Source organism: Eleutherodactylus coqui, chromosome 10, assembly GCF_035609145.1.
Source record: "Eleutherodactylus coqui strain aEleCoq1 chromosome 10, aEleCoq1.hap1, whole genome shotgun sequence".
Lineage (NCBI taxonomy): Eukaryota > Metazoa > Chordata > Amphibia > Anura > Eleutherodactylidae > Eleutherodactylus > Eleutherodactylus coqui.
Genome location: NC_089846.1, coordinates 120,299,367 through 120,315,024, shown reverse-complemented (window position 1 = coordinate 120,315,024; position 15,658 = coordinate 120,299,367). Strand labels below are relative to the sequence as shown.

At 41.2% G+C, this 15,658-nt stretch overlaps 1 protein-coding gene across 2 annotated transcripts in view; it reads left to right on the top strand.

The window, feature by feature from the left end:
* The window catches only part of AFF2 (ALF transcription elongation factor 2), a 520,583-nt gene that overhangs the window by 454,410 nt on the left and 50,515 nt on the right, over positions 1 to 15,658 (top strand). The window contains exons 10-12 of one of the 2 annotated variants that reach the window (XM_066581792.1): positions 6,399 to 6,452; positions 7,177 to 7,339; positions 7,956 to 8,966. In XM_066581792.1, the coding sequence (XP_066437889.1) occupies positions 6,399 to 6,452; positions 7,177 to 7,339; positions 7,956 to 8,966 (1,228 nt within the window). The remainder of the gene's footprint in view (positions 1 to 6,398; positions 6,453 to 7,176; positions 7,340 to 7,955; positions 8,967 to 15,658) is intronic. The other variant, XM_066581793.1, reaches the window with a different exon arrangement.

Genomic DNA, 15,658 nt, shown 5'->3' with positions numbered 1-15,658 from the left:
GAATATATAATCGAGCAGGATTACGAAAAATCAAACCAACAAATGGTTGAAGAACGGCTTAGTTAGCCACTTTTGTGTCAATGATGATGCTTTGGTTTTTTTGTTGCCCAGTGTCTCATTCAAAAACTCCATTTGATCCTCATATGGGGGTACATTTTTGTTGGTCCCAATGGAGGCTGTGGATAGTAAAGTTACTTGTTAGGGATCATCTGTGCTATTTGGGCATTTTTGTTGCCTAGATGTTCTAGGAGAGAAGAACTGAAGGGTGACAGTTGAGACAGGCTTACTGTGTGCTAGGAAATTTCCCTTGAAGGGGTATTCTGGCTATTCAAAGTGAAAGTTATATGCTTCATAGGGCAAGAAAATATAATTTTGCATTATAATGTTATAACTTGTTATACAAAGCTGCAGAGATATTGCTTCACCTGCGGGCCCCCCAAACCCCGCTTTGTTCTCTATTGGTATCCAATAGATGCAACCTGTGGGCTCTGCTGTTCTAGTGGTCAGGCCTGCTCAGTGCCTTAAAATTCTATAATGACGACATAGTTTGTACAGTTGTGAATGTGCACTGGTCAGTAACTGGCAGTGGGGCGTTATGGGAGATGAAGTTTTTGCTCTCCCCGGTGCCCATTATATATAACAATATGAAGCTGGCTGGAAAGTTTTCTTCTCCGCAGACAGCTTTGACACCCAACTAGTCTATTGATGCAACGTCTCATGACTGCCCTATGACATTACTCACAGTTGTATGGGGGGTCCAGACACCTTTACTAGTGTATCATTATTGTTGATCTGGTGATTGTGGTTGCTTCCACACTTGTATGCCTAGGTGAATCTACAGTTTCCCCTTCAGGGCAAAAATACATGGGGCATGCTCTAATACTATGGAGCATAGTAGCGCATGAACCAGTGTTTTTTTTCTGGACTGTTCAAACTTCACACTAGTGCACGCCAGTTTGAAAAAAAAGCAGGAAGATAGGTCTTGCCCTATCTTTCTTGCACATACTATTACCTATGTGGGCAAGTACTATCTTTTCTCGGGCATAGTATTAATTAGTCTGACAATCCCGAAAGTGGAAACTAAACCATTGAAATCAACGGTTTTGTTTCGTCTCGTTATGCGTCCGTAATTTTTAAGGCCACATAACGGGACAAAGTCACGCCCATCTTTTTAACCCCTCAGTGTAAGAAAGCTGAATCAGTATAATAGATACAAACCAGTGAGTTCAGGGCATTTCACATGATCATACTAATTATTATTCAGGCACATACAGAACTGCTGCTCTGACCCGGGCGGCAACCCCGCGTACCTGCCTTCTTCCTTCATAATCTGTACTACGAATGGTCCTGACGGCTTGCCATTGGACAGATTTTTTTTTTTTTTAAACTCCTGCTTTTCCCACAACCTTTTGGCAATGTCCGTGAGTTGGATGGCTTCCATTGACTTCAATGGAAGTCGTCCGCGTGGTATCCGCACATAAATACAGCATGCTGCGATGTTTTTTTTCCGCGAGCGGAAAATTACAGTCGCTGTGCACTTTTGTTAGCGGACATGTGGATGCTCTATTGGTTTGAATTGGTGCGGAATACCGCGGATTATCTGCATAGTAGACGATCGTGGATTCCCCAATTTAAACCCAGTCGCATGCAGGCGGTCTAAGGCCTCATGTCCATGGGGAAAATCAGGCCTGCTCCGTATTCTCCATGGAGAATCTGTAGCGGGTCCCTCTTGCCCCGCGGACATGAGCGTTGAAAATAAGAATAAATAAGAATAAACTCACCTCCCGCACGCTCCGGATACTTCCTTCGCTGCGGCGTCATCTTCTCTGCGTCGCGGCCGGATCTTCTTTCTTCGGCCCGGCGGATGCGCAGGATGACGTCGGTGACGTGCCCCGCGCATGCGCCGGCCCGAAGAAAAAAGATCCGGCCGCGACGGAGAGAAGATGGCGCCGCGGCAAAGAGAAGAAACGGAGCGGGTGAGTAAATTCCGATTTTTGTCTCCCGCGGATCCGGACGGCTTCCATAGGCTTCAATAGAAGCCCGCGGGAGCCGTCCCCGCGGGAGACCCGCACGAAAATGGAGCATGGTCCAGATTTTTTCATGCTCCATTTTTTTTTTTAAATCACTTTTATTGACCATCCGCGGGTATTTATCTACCCGCGGGTGGTCAATGCATCCCTATGGGATGCGGATCCGCGGGCAGGAGAAGAGTTGAAATCTGCTGCGGATTTTAATTCTTCTTTTGCCCGTGGACATGAGGCCTAAGTTTGTTTTTATATACACATAAAGTATCACTGACAAAGCAATGATGCCTATTAAAGATGAGCGAGCACGCTCGTTTAGGGCTGATACTCGAGTGAGCATCTGTCTTTTCGAGTAACTGCTTACTCATCCGAGGAACATGCAGGGGGGCAGCGGAGGAAGCGGGGGGGAGAGTGAGAGAGATCTCTCTCTCTCCCTGCTCCCCGCCGCTCCCCCTTACCCCCCGCCACCTTGCATCTTGCTCGAACGAGAAAGCATTTACTCGAAAAGACCGATGCTCTCTCGAGTATCAGCCTTAAACGAGCGTGCTCGCTCATTTCTAATGCCTATCCATTCCAAAGTCCATGGCATGCAGACAATGTGATGCCCTGATTTATGTGATTGTAGTTAAAATAAGTATATTTGTAACAAAATGCCAGCAAAATAGGAGAATGTCGTGGGAACCTCAGTTTTGTAGATTTGGAAGTAACCTTCACTGTTCTTATCACCCAAGACATAATCCAGAACATAATATAGTTGAACTTTTCTATTTGATTTACCACGGCTCTAATTACAACATTTCGTGCCCCCCGTGACCTGATCTTAACAAATCAAATTTTCTCAAAATAGATCATCTTATAAATATTTTATGGGTTTAGTTTCACCGTATTTATCAGAAATGCTTGTCATTTCCAATAAGTATTTAATGCTGCCAGAATGACATGTTTGACAGGATTCCAGAGAATTTATAGCAAGTTGTAGTGATTAAAATTTAAGAAACTGTTAGCATCTGTTCTATTCATTCAGCTATTGAAACACTGAAGCTTTACATAAATCTGGTGTGACCATTAATAATTCAGTGCAAAGTCTTCCTGAAATTTACTTATATCCTAAGTCAGGATGTTTGTTATAAAGCAATTATGAAGGATAGGAAGTGACATATGTAATAATACAATATGATATTGCTGTGTTTTGCTGTAAATGCAGTTCTAAATATATAAAAAAAAACATAAATAATTCACACGGCCTACATTATTTGTATGAGAAACAGAAGGGTTTACAAATTGTAATCCTCTGGTTGTTTAGAGTGTATAAGGATGACTATGACACTTGATTTACTCCTATAGGCAATGCCACTCTTATTAAATGTTACCTGTTGTCAGTCAAACTATGATATATGGTAATATCTAATAGAGACTTCCGACTTAGGTGGTGTCACTCGTTTTTTGGGATGTCAAGGAAACAATTCAAATATATAGGATGAAATTGCTGCACATTCTATACTGTAATATACAGGACTGTGGAGATGTTTTAAGCAGGTGTGGATAAAATGCTGTAGAGTCCATATACACACAACGATATCGCTCAAAATTCGCTCAAAAGCCATCGTTTGAGCGATAATTGTTGTGTTTAATTGCTCCCATCTTTCACTCTCTGGCTGAAGAATGATTTTTAGGTAAGCATAAAATCCATCATTCAGCTAGAGAGATGATAACACAGACCGCATGCTGTGTTTGCTGTCCATGGTGCTGTATTCTCCACGGGAGCTGCTGATTACATGATATTCAGCTTGCAGCCCCTAGGCAGAACAAAGGAGCTGAATACAGAGAACATACCACCTTGATTTACATGCAAATGAAGGTGATAAGCTGCTAATGGACATCAGTGTTCATTAGCAGTTTATGCAAAACAATCGCTCAAAATCTATCTTTGCATGTAAATGAGCCTTAAGAATACTTTCAAATATAGAAGTATTATTCGTTTTTTTGGCAATTAACAAAATGCAAAGCGACTGAACAAAAAAAAATGTAATTCACTTCAATATTTGGTGTGACCATCCTTTACCTTCAAAACAGCATCAATTCCTGTAGGTACACGTGCACACAGTTTTTGAAGGCACACTGCAGGGAGGGTGTTCCAAACATCTTGGAGAACTAACTAGAGATCTTCTGTTGATGCAGACTTGCTCAAATCCTTCTGTCTCTTCATGTAATACCAAATAGACTAGGGGATGATAAGATCAGGACTCTGTGGGGCCATGCAATCACTTCCAGGACTCCTTGTTCTTCTTTATGTTGAAGATAGTTCTTAACAACATTGGATATATGTTTGGGGTTGTTGTCTGGCTGCAGAATAAATTTGGAGCCAATCAGACTCCTCCTGTTTTTAAAACAATTCTCACTTTGTAGCATTATTTTCCACACCTGCTTAAAACTTTTGCACAGTCCTGTATAACTATAGATTTACCTTTGGTTCACCACAATTGAGCTTGCAGTTTAAATTAATTAAAGGGATTATCCTACCAAAAACATTTATCACTTATCCACAGCATAGGTGATAAAGGTATGTTGGCTGGGGCTTTCACACCCAGGGATCGTGAGAGTGATTCAGCTCGAATTTCCCTAGTGAGTGGTGTGCCGGTGTGCATCCACCACTCTATTCACCATCTATGGATGTAACCGAATGACTGAATAGAGTGTTGAAAACACGCTTAGCACAAAAACTGGACAGAGATACAATTTTCTGCAGAATGGTTTATAAATGAAAAAATAAACTTACCTGGCATAGCGGTAATGCCCAAGAAATGGGCACACCAACACAAAGAGGCCTGGTATGATTGTCAAAGCAGTTGGGGCACCCCAACTGCTTTGACATCCAAATCGGAGGGCATTGGAGCATAGGTCCCAAAAGTATTGATCACAGATAGTCATTTATAGAAGAAAAAGACATATAAACTGCCGCTCAGAGGTGTCTAAAAGAAAAAAAGTAAGGAAATCACAAGAAAATGGTAATTTTGTATACTTACTCCACAAGGTATGGTAGTAGAGCACAGCTGTGTCCCCTCTCCAGGCAGGCAGTACAACCAAAATCCATAGATCACCAGTGGATATTCAGGAAGGTAGTCCTCATAATTGCTCTATAAACCAAGTCTTTATTGTAACAATAATAAAGTACATGGGGACTCGCCCAATGCATTCCGGAGGCCTTATAATATAAAAAAGGTACAAAGCATCAAAACAACCCCCTTCAGTTTATAGGGACTTAGTTTTTAACTTAGATTTTAGTTTGAAACTAAAGGGAATTTTTATTTTTATAAAATTGACCTACAAGGAAGACTAATTGCCAACACAATTTATTCTTCCACTATGGTCTCCGAAATGCAAGTTCCATGTGATTCTCATGTTACATTATACAGAAACTCCCTTCAGCACTTGGACCAGAAAGAAGAGAAAAGTAGCTGAAAGAAAACAGAGGGTTTTCTGTGTTACCAGTAAAGATGAGCGAGCATAGTCGCTAAGGGCAATTGTTTGATTGAGCATTGCCCTTAGCGAGTACCTGCCCGCTCAGAAGAAAAGATTCAGCTGCCGGCAGCGGGCGGGAAGCGACATGAAAGAGCGTGGAGGAACGGAGGGGAGATCTCTCTCTCCCTCTTTTCCCCCGCTCCACCCTGCTCACTGCCGCATCTCACCTCTCACCCGTGCCGGCAGCCAAACCTTTTCTTCCGAGTAGGGAGGTACTCGCTAAGGACAATGCTCGATCGAGTAATTGTCCTTAGCGAGTATGCTCGCTCATCTCTAGTTACCAGTTTTATGTGCAAATTGAATTTGGGGAATGGGTTGAGCAGGAAGTCTGGAGCAGAAGCTGGTGCAGCTTCAGTAGTAGCTTTAGAAGAGGAACGGATGGCAGGAAAGGGGTATCAGTTTGGCCATGTCTCCCGAACAGCCCTGCAACATTTTGTTATTTCATATGGCTTCTTGAAAACTGCATTCGGGGGGCTAGAGTGAAAGAAGGAATGGAATTTATAGTTTATATCGCCCTTTAGGTCCATTTTACTAATCATGAGAATGTGTCTGAAATCTGAATGTAGTCAGAGCACAGTTTCACTCAGAATTCTTTTCTGCATAAGGCCATGAATCATTTATTGAAAAACATCTATCACTTCATAAAACATCACAAGAAAATAATGTTTACATTTTTCAAGAACATCAACTTTTCATGATGGATTTGACTGAGCTATTCTCAGAGTGTTTTGTCTCACTCAAATCTGCTACGATTATACATGCTCAAAATTTATGTGTTGGCTGTTTTTTAATATTTTATGAAATGCCAACTTTCTTCCAATGAAGGATTCATGGATGTGAAAAATCTATTTGCAGCTCTTTTCCGAGCACTTGTGGGGAGATCTTGGAAACACACTTACAATCCACTGGGTGAGCTCATTATTAAAGTTAGTTCCAGTTTGTGGTTTTGCTGTAAATTGTCAATTTATTGTGTCACATGGTTTCCCACTAGACATGAGCAAGTATACTCGCTAAAGCACGTTACTCAAGCAAGTAGTGCCTTAGCCGAGTATCTCCCCGCTCGTCTCTAAAGATTCGGGGGCTGGTGGGGGGCGGGGGAGAGCGGGGAGGAACGGGGGGGGGGAGAGAGGGAGGGAGAGATCTCCCCTCCGTTCCTCCCCGCTCTCCCCCGCCACTCTCCACCCGCCGCCGATCCCCGAATCTTTAGAGACGAGCGGGGAGATACTCGGCTAAGGCACTACTTGCTCGAGTAATGTGCCTTAGCGAGTATACTTGCTCATCTCTATTTCCCACATATTAGTATTTGAACAGATGATATGAAGCCTAACGACCAATGGGGTCATAGATGGTCCAACCCGATTGGCTCACATTCAATGCACACAAACCTTTGTATATTATGGGTACTAATAGAAGTTAAAGGATGAGGTTTTGACAGCTTCTCATCTAGTTTTTTTTAGAATATTGTCAATTTATAATCAAAATAATTATTGCTGTAGTTTAATTTTTGTGCCCTTGGTGAATTTTGAAGAACATCTTATATTTATAGTTTAAATAACTTTTACTGTTACTTTGTGGTTAGGTTTTTACATTAACACTTGATTTAAGATTCACATGAACTTTTTGTCTTTTCCAGTGGCCTTCCCTTAACAACAGTTCATGGTGCCAACTTAGTGAATTCAAGTGGAGGTTCGGGAAGTTCCAGCGAATCTGAAACCAGCTCAGAATCAGATTCTGATAGCGAGAGCAGCTCTAGTGACAGTGAATGTAATGAAGAAAACCGTAATGCAACCCCAGAGGTAACGTTATGTACTGTAATACTTGTTCTTCAGAAGTTATGTAAGTGGCTACCACTTTATTCATTATTAACTGTGCACATCATAATTTGTAGCACTAAAGGAACATACAACTAGGAAATGCCATCAATATTTGATTGGTTATTGTCCCATATCCGGAATCACTACATTTCAGAAGAATGGGGGGTTTCGCTACCTGACAGCTGTTTCTATAACTCCCATTGACTATAAGCAGGCTTCTCTGTTTCTTCTCCACTTTGGCATGTTTCTTCATTAATCTTTGTGTATCTGGCTTACCTTATTCATGCATTCGCCTTAAATATACTTCTGTGTCTATGGTATACAAACAATGAGTTCTGTTTGCCTAATATTCAACAGAGATTCCATTAAACTAACATTATAAAAAATGTATCATTATTATTTAGCATTTTTGTTTTGTTAGATTTCTCTGGGGCACTGCTTTAAATTAACGCAAGCATCCAATGTGCCTGCTAATTAGCTATTTCTATAAATAAGCCAGCTTGTTTTGTGAAAAAGATCAAACTTTTGTTTAAAGGCAAATATTCTTCTATCCATTCCATTTGTAAAGACTGAAATATTTTCTTGGTTTTCTTTATAGCCAGAACCACCGTCTACAAATAAATGGCAGCTAGACAAGTGGTTAAATAAAGTAAATCCACATAATAAAACAATAATCAACAACCAAAATGATGCGCATTCAGATAATAATTCTGAGCCTCAGAATAACCAACAGATTGAAGAAGAAAATAAAAGAGAACTCAACGATGTCAGCTCTCAGTCAGACTCCATTCCCAAAGATAGAGAGCTCTTGAGTCCAGTTAGAGAGAAAAGCAAACCTAGGGTACCCCAAAAACCTCCAGAGTCAAAACCCTCGAAACAAAAGTCACCAGCTCACAATGAAACCACTCCACAAAGAGCTGTTGCTAAGAAACAACCCAAAAAGGTTGAAAGAACATCAAGTGCCGAGGACTACTCTTGGAATAAACCAAACCCCACCAGCAGCACTCCCAAAGAAAAAGATGTACGAGAAAACCAAGAGCCACCAAAAGCAAGGACAAAAGCCACTGTTGCTAAAACTGCTCCGAGAAAGGAGCAAAGGACTTGCACAGGTAGTGCATCAGAGAAAAGGAAAGCAAGAGGGGCAAGTAAAATAGTCCCTAAGTCTAGGGAGTTTATCGAAACTGATTCAGCATCAGATTCAAACACTGACCAAGAAGAAGTCCTTCAGGTCAAGCTATCAAAGACATGCACTGGTCCTACAAATCCAGTTAAATCAAAAGACTGTAGCAGCAACATCTTAAGTGTTAGCAGCTTAACCAGCAATAGCAGCAGTATATCACTTGATCAAACTCATAATGATCTGGAGGAACCATTTTCTCCTCTTCCTGTGGTTCAAAATGAACTTCTATCACCACTGAGGGAATTTGAAGAGATTAAGTCTTTGTGGGTAAAAATAGACCTCAGTCTGCTTTCTAGAATACCAGGTCAAGAGACTTTTGAGAACGAGGTCTTAAAGAATGAAACCAGAGACCAAGTTTTCAAACACAAGCCTCAAACACCAGCCGCAACCACTGAGAAAAACTCTACAAAATCCAGACGGAAGCACAAGGTGAGTTGAGGTCACCAAAACTTTCTATGGGATTTAATATTTGCGTTTAGTTTGCATTGTTGGGTTTTTAGTCTATGTCTACAGTTATATTCATATGCTTAAAGTGATTGTCTTCATTGAACACAATTACATGTTTTATCTAAGTAGGTCAAAAATTCTGTGCTGATTTATTTCGTAATACAATGTATATAATGGTTAGAGCTCCTGATATAGAACACCAAATTCACTGTATAGACAAAGTTAAATAACAATCTAACTCTAGCGGCCTGAAGTTGCCAGTAAGGGAGCTTACTGAATACTATTTTAGCATTGAATTCAATAAGAAGCACTATATAGTATGCTCCCCATAGTGGCTGCGGGCAGACCCACTTTTATCTTCTATCTCTCTCTGCGTATGCAGTATATTTTGAGCTCGGTATTTGAAAAAACGGAGCTCCAAACCATAAGAAAGATAATCAGCACAAAACTTTGGACCTAAAAACAAAGCTAAAAATTTACTTTCAAGTCCGAATAGTACAAGTACTGTAGTACATCACAGAGAAAAATATAACAGGTTAGTATATTGGCAGCTTTATTTTGTGAATAGAAACGTTTCACTTTGTCTTCTTCATAATGGAGTTTGAAGTGTAAAAAAATAATAGGTAGAGATTAGAGATGAGCGAGCAGGCTCGTTTAAGGCAGATACTCGAGCAAGCATCGCTCTTCTCAAGTAACTGCTTACTCATCTGAGAAAAAGCGGTGGGGCTCAGCAGGGAGGGGGGGAGAGAGATCTCACTCTCCTCCCCCACCGCCCGCCGACCCCCCTCCCTGCATTTGCTCGGTCGAGTAAGCAGTTAATCGAGAAGAGCAATGCTCGCTCGAGTATTTGCCTTAAACGAGCATGCTCGCTCATCTCTAGTAGAGATGTGTTAATCTGTAATATAGTGAGCATGGAGCCACTGTGCCACTGACTGATTTGGCTTTGGGCTACCCATTTTTTATTGGGATCAGGTCTTTGTTGTGGAGAAACTCAAGGTTGTTTTCCCCGAAATAGTCTCCGTACAATGGCAGCTGATTCTGATGGGTCAAAAGGTACCAGAGTGTGCTACCAATGGAACAGACAAGGAAATAGTCCGTTTAACAGGCTGAAGTCAGAACAGACTGGGTTCAGGTTAAATGGTAATCTGGCAGAAGGTCAAGGGAGGCAACGTACAGGCAGCACAGTCAGTATAATTAGCCATGGTCAGGACAGGCAGAGTTCAGGAAAGCTGAGTAATCTGGCAAAGGGTTGAAACAGAGAATCAAGCAGGATAAAGACACCGCTTCACAGAACCACTAGGAAGCTATTTCTCAGGCACTATGGATAGGCACCTATCCGTGAATGACTGAGATAAGACAGAGCACAGAAAAGCTGGACATGTGCACTGGCCCTTTAAGAGGCAGATTTAGCATGCATGCACATTGCACACCTTGCAACCAGGAGGATGCCGATGACCATGGGGATGGGGAGTTGAGAGAGACCCGTTGATCGCGGACAGCAGCCATAACACCATGTTTTTTTTTCAAATTTTATTAAAGATTGCAATTTATACCAATACGAATTCAAAACATTTTGATGACGTCAGCAAAATCATAGTCCGACCTAATGATTGTCTCGGTTCAATAGTTCAACTGGCTATACTCATTCAAAAGCTGCTGAAAAGAATGGGCAATATAAATGTACATTAAATGAATACTGTAAGTGTACATTAAAAGAGATCTGTCTTCTAGTTTAAAACATGATGTAACAATGAGTATATGGGGAGTGAAACTGCCTACCGTAACCTGCTAAGCCCAGTGGAGTCATTAGTTAAATGTACTCCTAAGTGACTATTCTTGTAGGTCTCAATGCTGGTGTTGACAGTATTCCAGTGCCCCCGAACAGTAGGTTTCCAGTAGATTATATAGATGTTATGTGTTTCATTACATGGCTCATAAGGAAGAGAGTTGACCTGCATACACCAAAAGAAGGTCAAAACTGTTGAAGAGACTCATTAAATCCCATTAGTTAAATGGAATATGTTCTTCATCCACTCTACTGTAGCACAGTGAAAGGAGATCTCTTAAACCTACTGAGGGCTAAATTACAGTACTTCTGTATTTCCAATGTGAAAGTTATTATTACGACTGAATTCCGAACACCACCTTATTAATATCTGGCTACTGTGGAGTATTGAGGCCATTGCTATGTTATCACACTACTTAATTAAAAGAGTGATGCAAGCAAACATGTCTTGCTAAGTGGGGTCATTTTACAATATCTCCAAGTAGCTTAAATCCAGATGAAGATTTTGTTTTAATGTCCTTTAGATAAAAGCATGGGTTGGAAGTCAATATGTATATTTAATTAACTCTCCCGATTAAGCTGAAAGCCTTAGAAAATATGTTCAGTGTTAGGTCCGAAACGGACGCAACTAGTTACGTCCAGATCAAACTTAAATCTCATGTTCCCAAAGGACAAATATATACACACAATGTATTTTTGGATAACACAAAATAGTCAAAAAGGAAAACAAGAAGTGGGGGAATATAACTCTAACAAACTAATGTAGAAGACCCTACTTAAAAGTGGAGAGCTCGCCCTGATAAGGGTGACCCCACATCAGGAACCTGAAGGCAGCCCTGACTTTCCCTAGTTGGTAAAAATTAGATGTTAATGCCACAAATCTATAGGGATCAAGATGTAACAATGTCCCAGATAGAATAAATAACTTGACAGACTTATCTGAACAGTGATGCAGGACTGGAAGAAAAAGCCACTGACTTGACCAGAAACACTTTTAGAAAGAGCATAAAGTGGGTGTTCTCATAAAGGGGCAGCCAGAATACATGTGTAAAGATGATTGCTAATTGGCTGGCTAAGATGCATACCTCCCAGCTGACCAATCCATCCACATATATACAGAGAAATGTCCCCATCTGTGTTTGGAGATGAAATGAACTGAGCATGCACTGGTGTGAGGATCACGTGGACCAGGGGTGAAGCCATGACCTCACCATGATCCCAATCCTCCAACACGGCCAGCAAGTCTTTATACTTGGGAGATGTATTGAAATATCAATTATTTCTGCAGTTCCCAAAGAATAAAATGGTAGTCATGCATTGGGGGCAAAATGCAATTTTGAAAATCTTCAAAAACAAATTACGCAGTGTGGCTATACTTGGCATATTTTTGATGAGCATTTGACACTTCTTACTTTGGCATATCTGGAAATGTGCTACTAAGAACAGTCATAAAAAGAGGCTCAAATTTACTTAAAAGTTATACCCTGCCGCAGCTGTGTCTCCCACCCATCTCGGGAACCAGAACCCCAAAGTTTCCTGCATGGAAGGAGTGACAGTTATGCATGTGTGCTGCCATTTCATTCATTTCAATAGTGGCACCAAAGTTGCTAAGTTCAAGTGCTTGACAATCTCCAGTCCTACCACTGAAATGAATGAAGTGGCAACACGCATATGCAACTGTCACTCCATTCATGCAGGGACATTTTGGGATCCCTGTAATCAAGATCGGTGGAGGTCAGACACCCATCGATAAGAAAGTTTTTTCCTATCCTGTGGATAGGGAATAACTTTCTATCATGGTACAACCCCAATAAGACATGCACCAAAATATTGGTGCTAATATGCACAAGTTATGAGGAAGTATTTATCAGGCCCAGGGGCGTAACTATAGAGGATGCAGGGGATGCGGTTGCACCTGGGCACAGGAGCCTTAGGGGGCCCATAAGGCCTCTCTTCTCCATATAGGGAGCCCAGTACTATAAGTAAAGCATTATAGTTGGGGGCCCTGTTACAGGTTTTGCATTGGGGCCCAGAAGCTTCAAGTTATGCCTCTGTGCAGCATGGTTTAGGTATGGGTACGGGTACAAATACAGATAGAGGGGGGGGGGGGGCCCAACTCACCTTTTGCATCAGGGCCCCTGAGCCTTTAGTTACGCCCCTGATCATGCCTAACAAATTGCGCTAGATATAGTATGCAACCTATGTCATTTTTAGAAATTTGGTGCAATTTGCCCCATTTTTCTTGATTTCTACATTATTGTACCATATGATACTACTGATAAATCTCCTCAAATGTTTTTGATTTTCTAGAATTTTGCTGGTTTTCTCTCTGAATGACTGATAGTATAGACTGATTGTCATCTGACTGCTTAGACCCTCCACTGATTATCCGAATGATGGGTTCCTCGTTGATTTTTCTAGGACAGTGAAGGCCCCCAGCGGTGCAGGAAATGATAACGCAGTTCCACTCACTTGAATGGAGCTGTGTTACAGTTCCCTATACTAGAAAGCAAATGACCCAAATTAATGTATGAATAAATCAATTAAGTAATTTTTTTTGCCAAATAGCAAAATGAAAAGCCCTTTAGTCACTACTTCCAGTAGTAAAACGTAACTTTTATTGCAACATTTTAATGTGTGCTTTTTAGATGTTTACCAACTTTTGTTGCTCTAAAATACTACCCGTGTTTCCCCGAAAATAAGACAGTGTCTTATATTAATTTTTGTTTAAAAGGTTTTACTTTTTTACATGTATAGCTGCCTGGAAACTATTTAAATTGACTTTTTTAATTAACTGTTAGCAGGGCTTAATTTTGGAGTAGGGCTTATATTTCAAGCATCCTCAAAAAGCCTGAAAAATCATTTTGCATCCTCAAAAATTCTGAAAAATCATGCTATGTCTTATTTTCAGGGTATGTCTTATTTTCAGGGAAACAGGGTAGTTAGTAGTTCAGAGATAATTAGTGTCGCTATGTGGCTGAATTCTTATTAGTCATTAGTGCACTAGCACTCACATCCCCTCTGGGAATTGTCCTGTATCTTGGGAATTAATGTCTACAGTGTTAGGGTCCTTTTTGGACAGGACGATTGTCAGGTTCTAAAGAGCTCCTCAGTATTCCCAGCAATTATTGCCTTTGTGCTTTCACTGAGGAGCGTTGATCACTCAGTAAATGGAGGTGGAGCGGGTCGGAGATCGCTTTCTGCCGCCCACCTCTATTCGCAGTAAACGGGCAGTCGTTCATAGATGGACACTCTTCAGTGTTTACACGGGTCAATCGTTGTCTGAATCTTATGGCTGCAGAAACTGAATGACGAACAAATCACCATTCATCGTTTAACCCTTTGCAATCCAATTTTGGATTCAAGGTTTCCTAGGGGGCTTTCTCTTTCTGCCATTATACAATGGCGCCATCTACTGGCTAGAACCAGTACTGTGGTATGTGACATGCTGGAGAGGCCCCCAAAAACAGAGCGGCCAGTAATCTACAGTAAGAATACCCTGCCGGACATCTTGCGACATCGGTGCTGTACAGCCTTCAATCAGAATGTCTTTAGACGTCAGACAGTGGATTGGAAAGGGTTAATTGCTGGCAGCATTTACACCTAATGATTAATGCTCGGATTCCCGCGATCCAGCAAGAATTTGAACGATAATAGTTCCGTATAAAAAGGACCCTTACAAGTTCCCTGCACAGCAGGTGGCTCGGAGTGCCCTTGTGTATGAAAAATGTGGAAATAGCTTTCATTCCTCTGTTCTCCTGATTGGTGGAGGTTTCATAAGTCGCACCCTCACCAAACATAATGCTATGGTATATCATAGCAGTAGGACCTAAAATTTAATTATTGGAATACTTTTTTAAACTTTTGTTAAGTTAATATCCCAGCATTCCAGTCTATCTCTAACTAAGAACAGACCAAGAAATAATGGAGCGATCCGCCCCACCACACATGGACTCAATATACAGCACAAATGAAGTAGACTCACTGGTCAGCCTTTAGCAGGTGCTTTGGATCCTCCAACTATCCTAGGCAATTAGGAGAGCAGCAGAAAAAAGGGGGGGGGGGGGGGTACCCCAAAATTGGATGACCAACTGGGGAATGTATGACGATGGAATATGGAAAAATTTTCTTCTGCGCTCTTGTTGTCGGCTCCTTAATGATGGAAAAATATCAGTATGCTTGAAAAGGGTGTTATTTAGAATGCCGAAACGGGTGGCATTTTATGGGTTTTTTTGATAACGTCACTGTTATTTTAATAAATTATCATTTGGAAATTGGATCCCGAGGGATTTTTTCCATCATTAAGGAGCCGACAACAAGAGCACAGAGGATAATTTTTCCATATTCCATTAAGAACAGACTAAGGGCTCTTTCATACGAGCGTATATCGGCCTGCCATTTTCATTGAATCACAGCCTGATGAAGGGTCGATATCCCGAAAGCTCGCTATTATAACATCATGTATTTTTGTTAGCCATTAAAAGGTATCGTATCTACAAGATTACTTGGTTTCTCTTACTGAGAACAATCACACTTCACTCTACTGGCTAAGATGATACCAAAACTTTTTTTCATATGACTTCTTTGACAAATGGCACGTCTTCAGGTACAAATTTTGTAGGCACTCTAGTTCCATATTGGGCTGTGTGTCTTCCTGAGATCTTTATTCCCATAAGGGTTTCTTCAGGTGGACGCATCCGTATACATCCGCGATACGCAGAGAATAGAACCCATTCATGTCAATGTTTTTTTTCTCACATTAACCAATTCTTTGTGTGCATTTCTTGCACATGCAAAAGAATAGGACTTGCTGTATATTTCTGCATATTGCACAGCAGAGGTCCTCGTAGAAGTCTATGGGAGGCGCTGAAATGTGTGCGCTATTCTG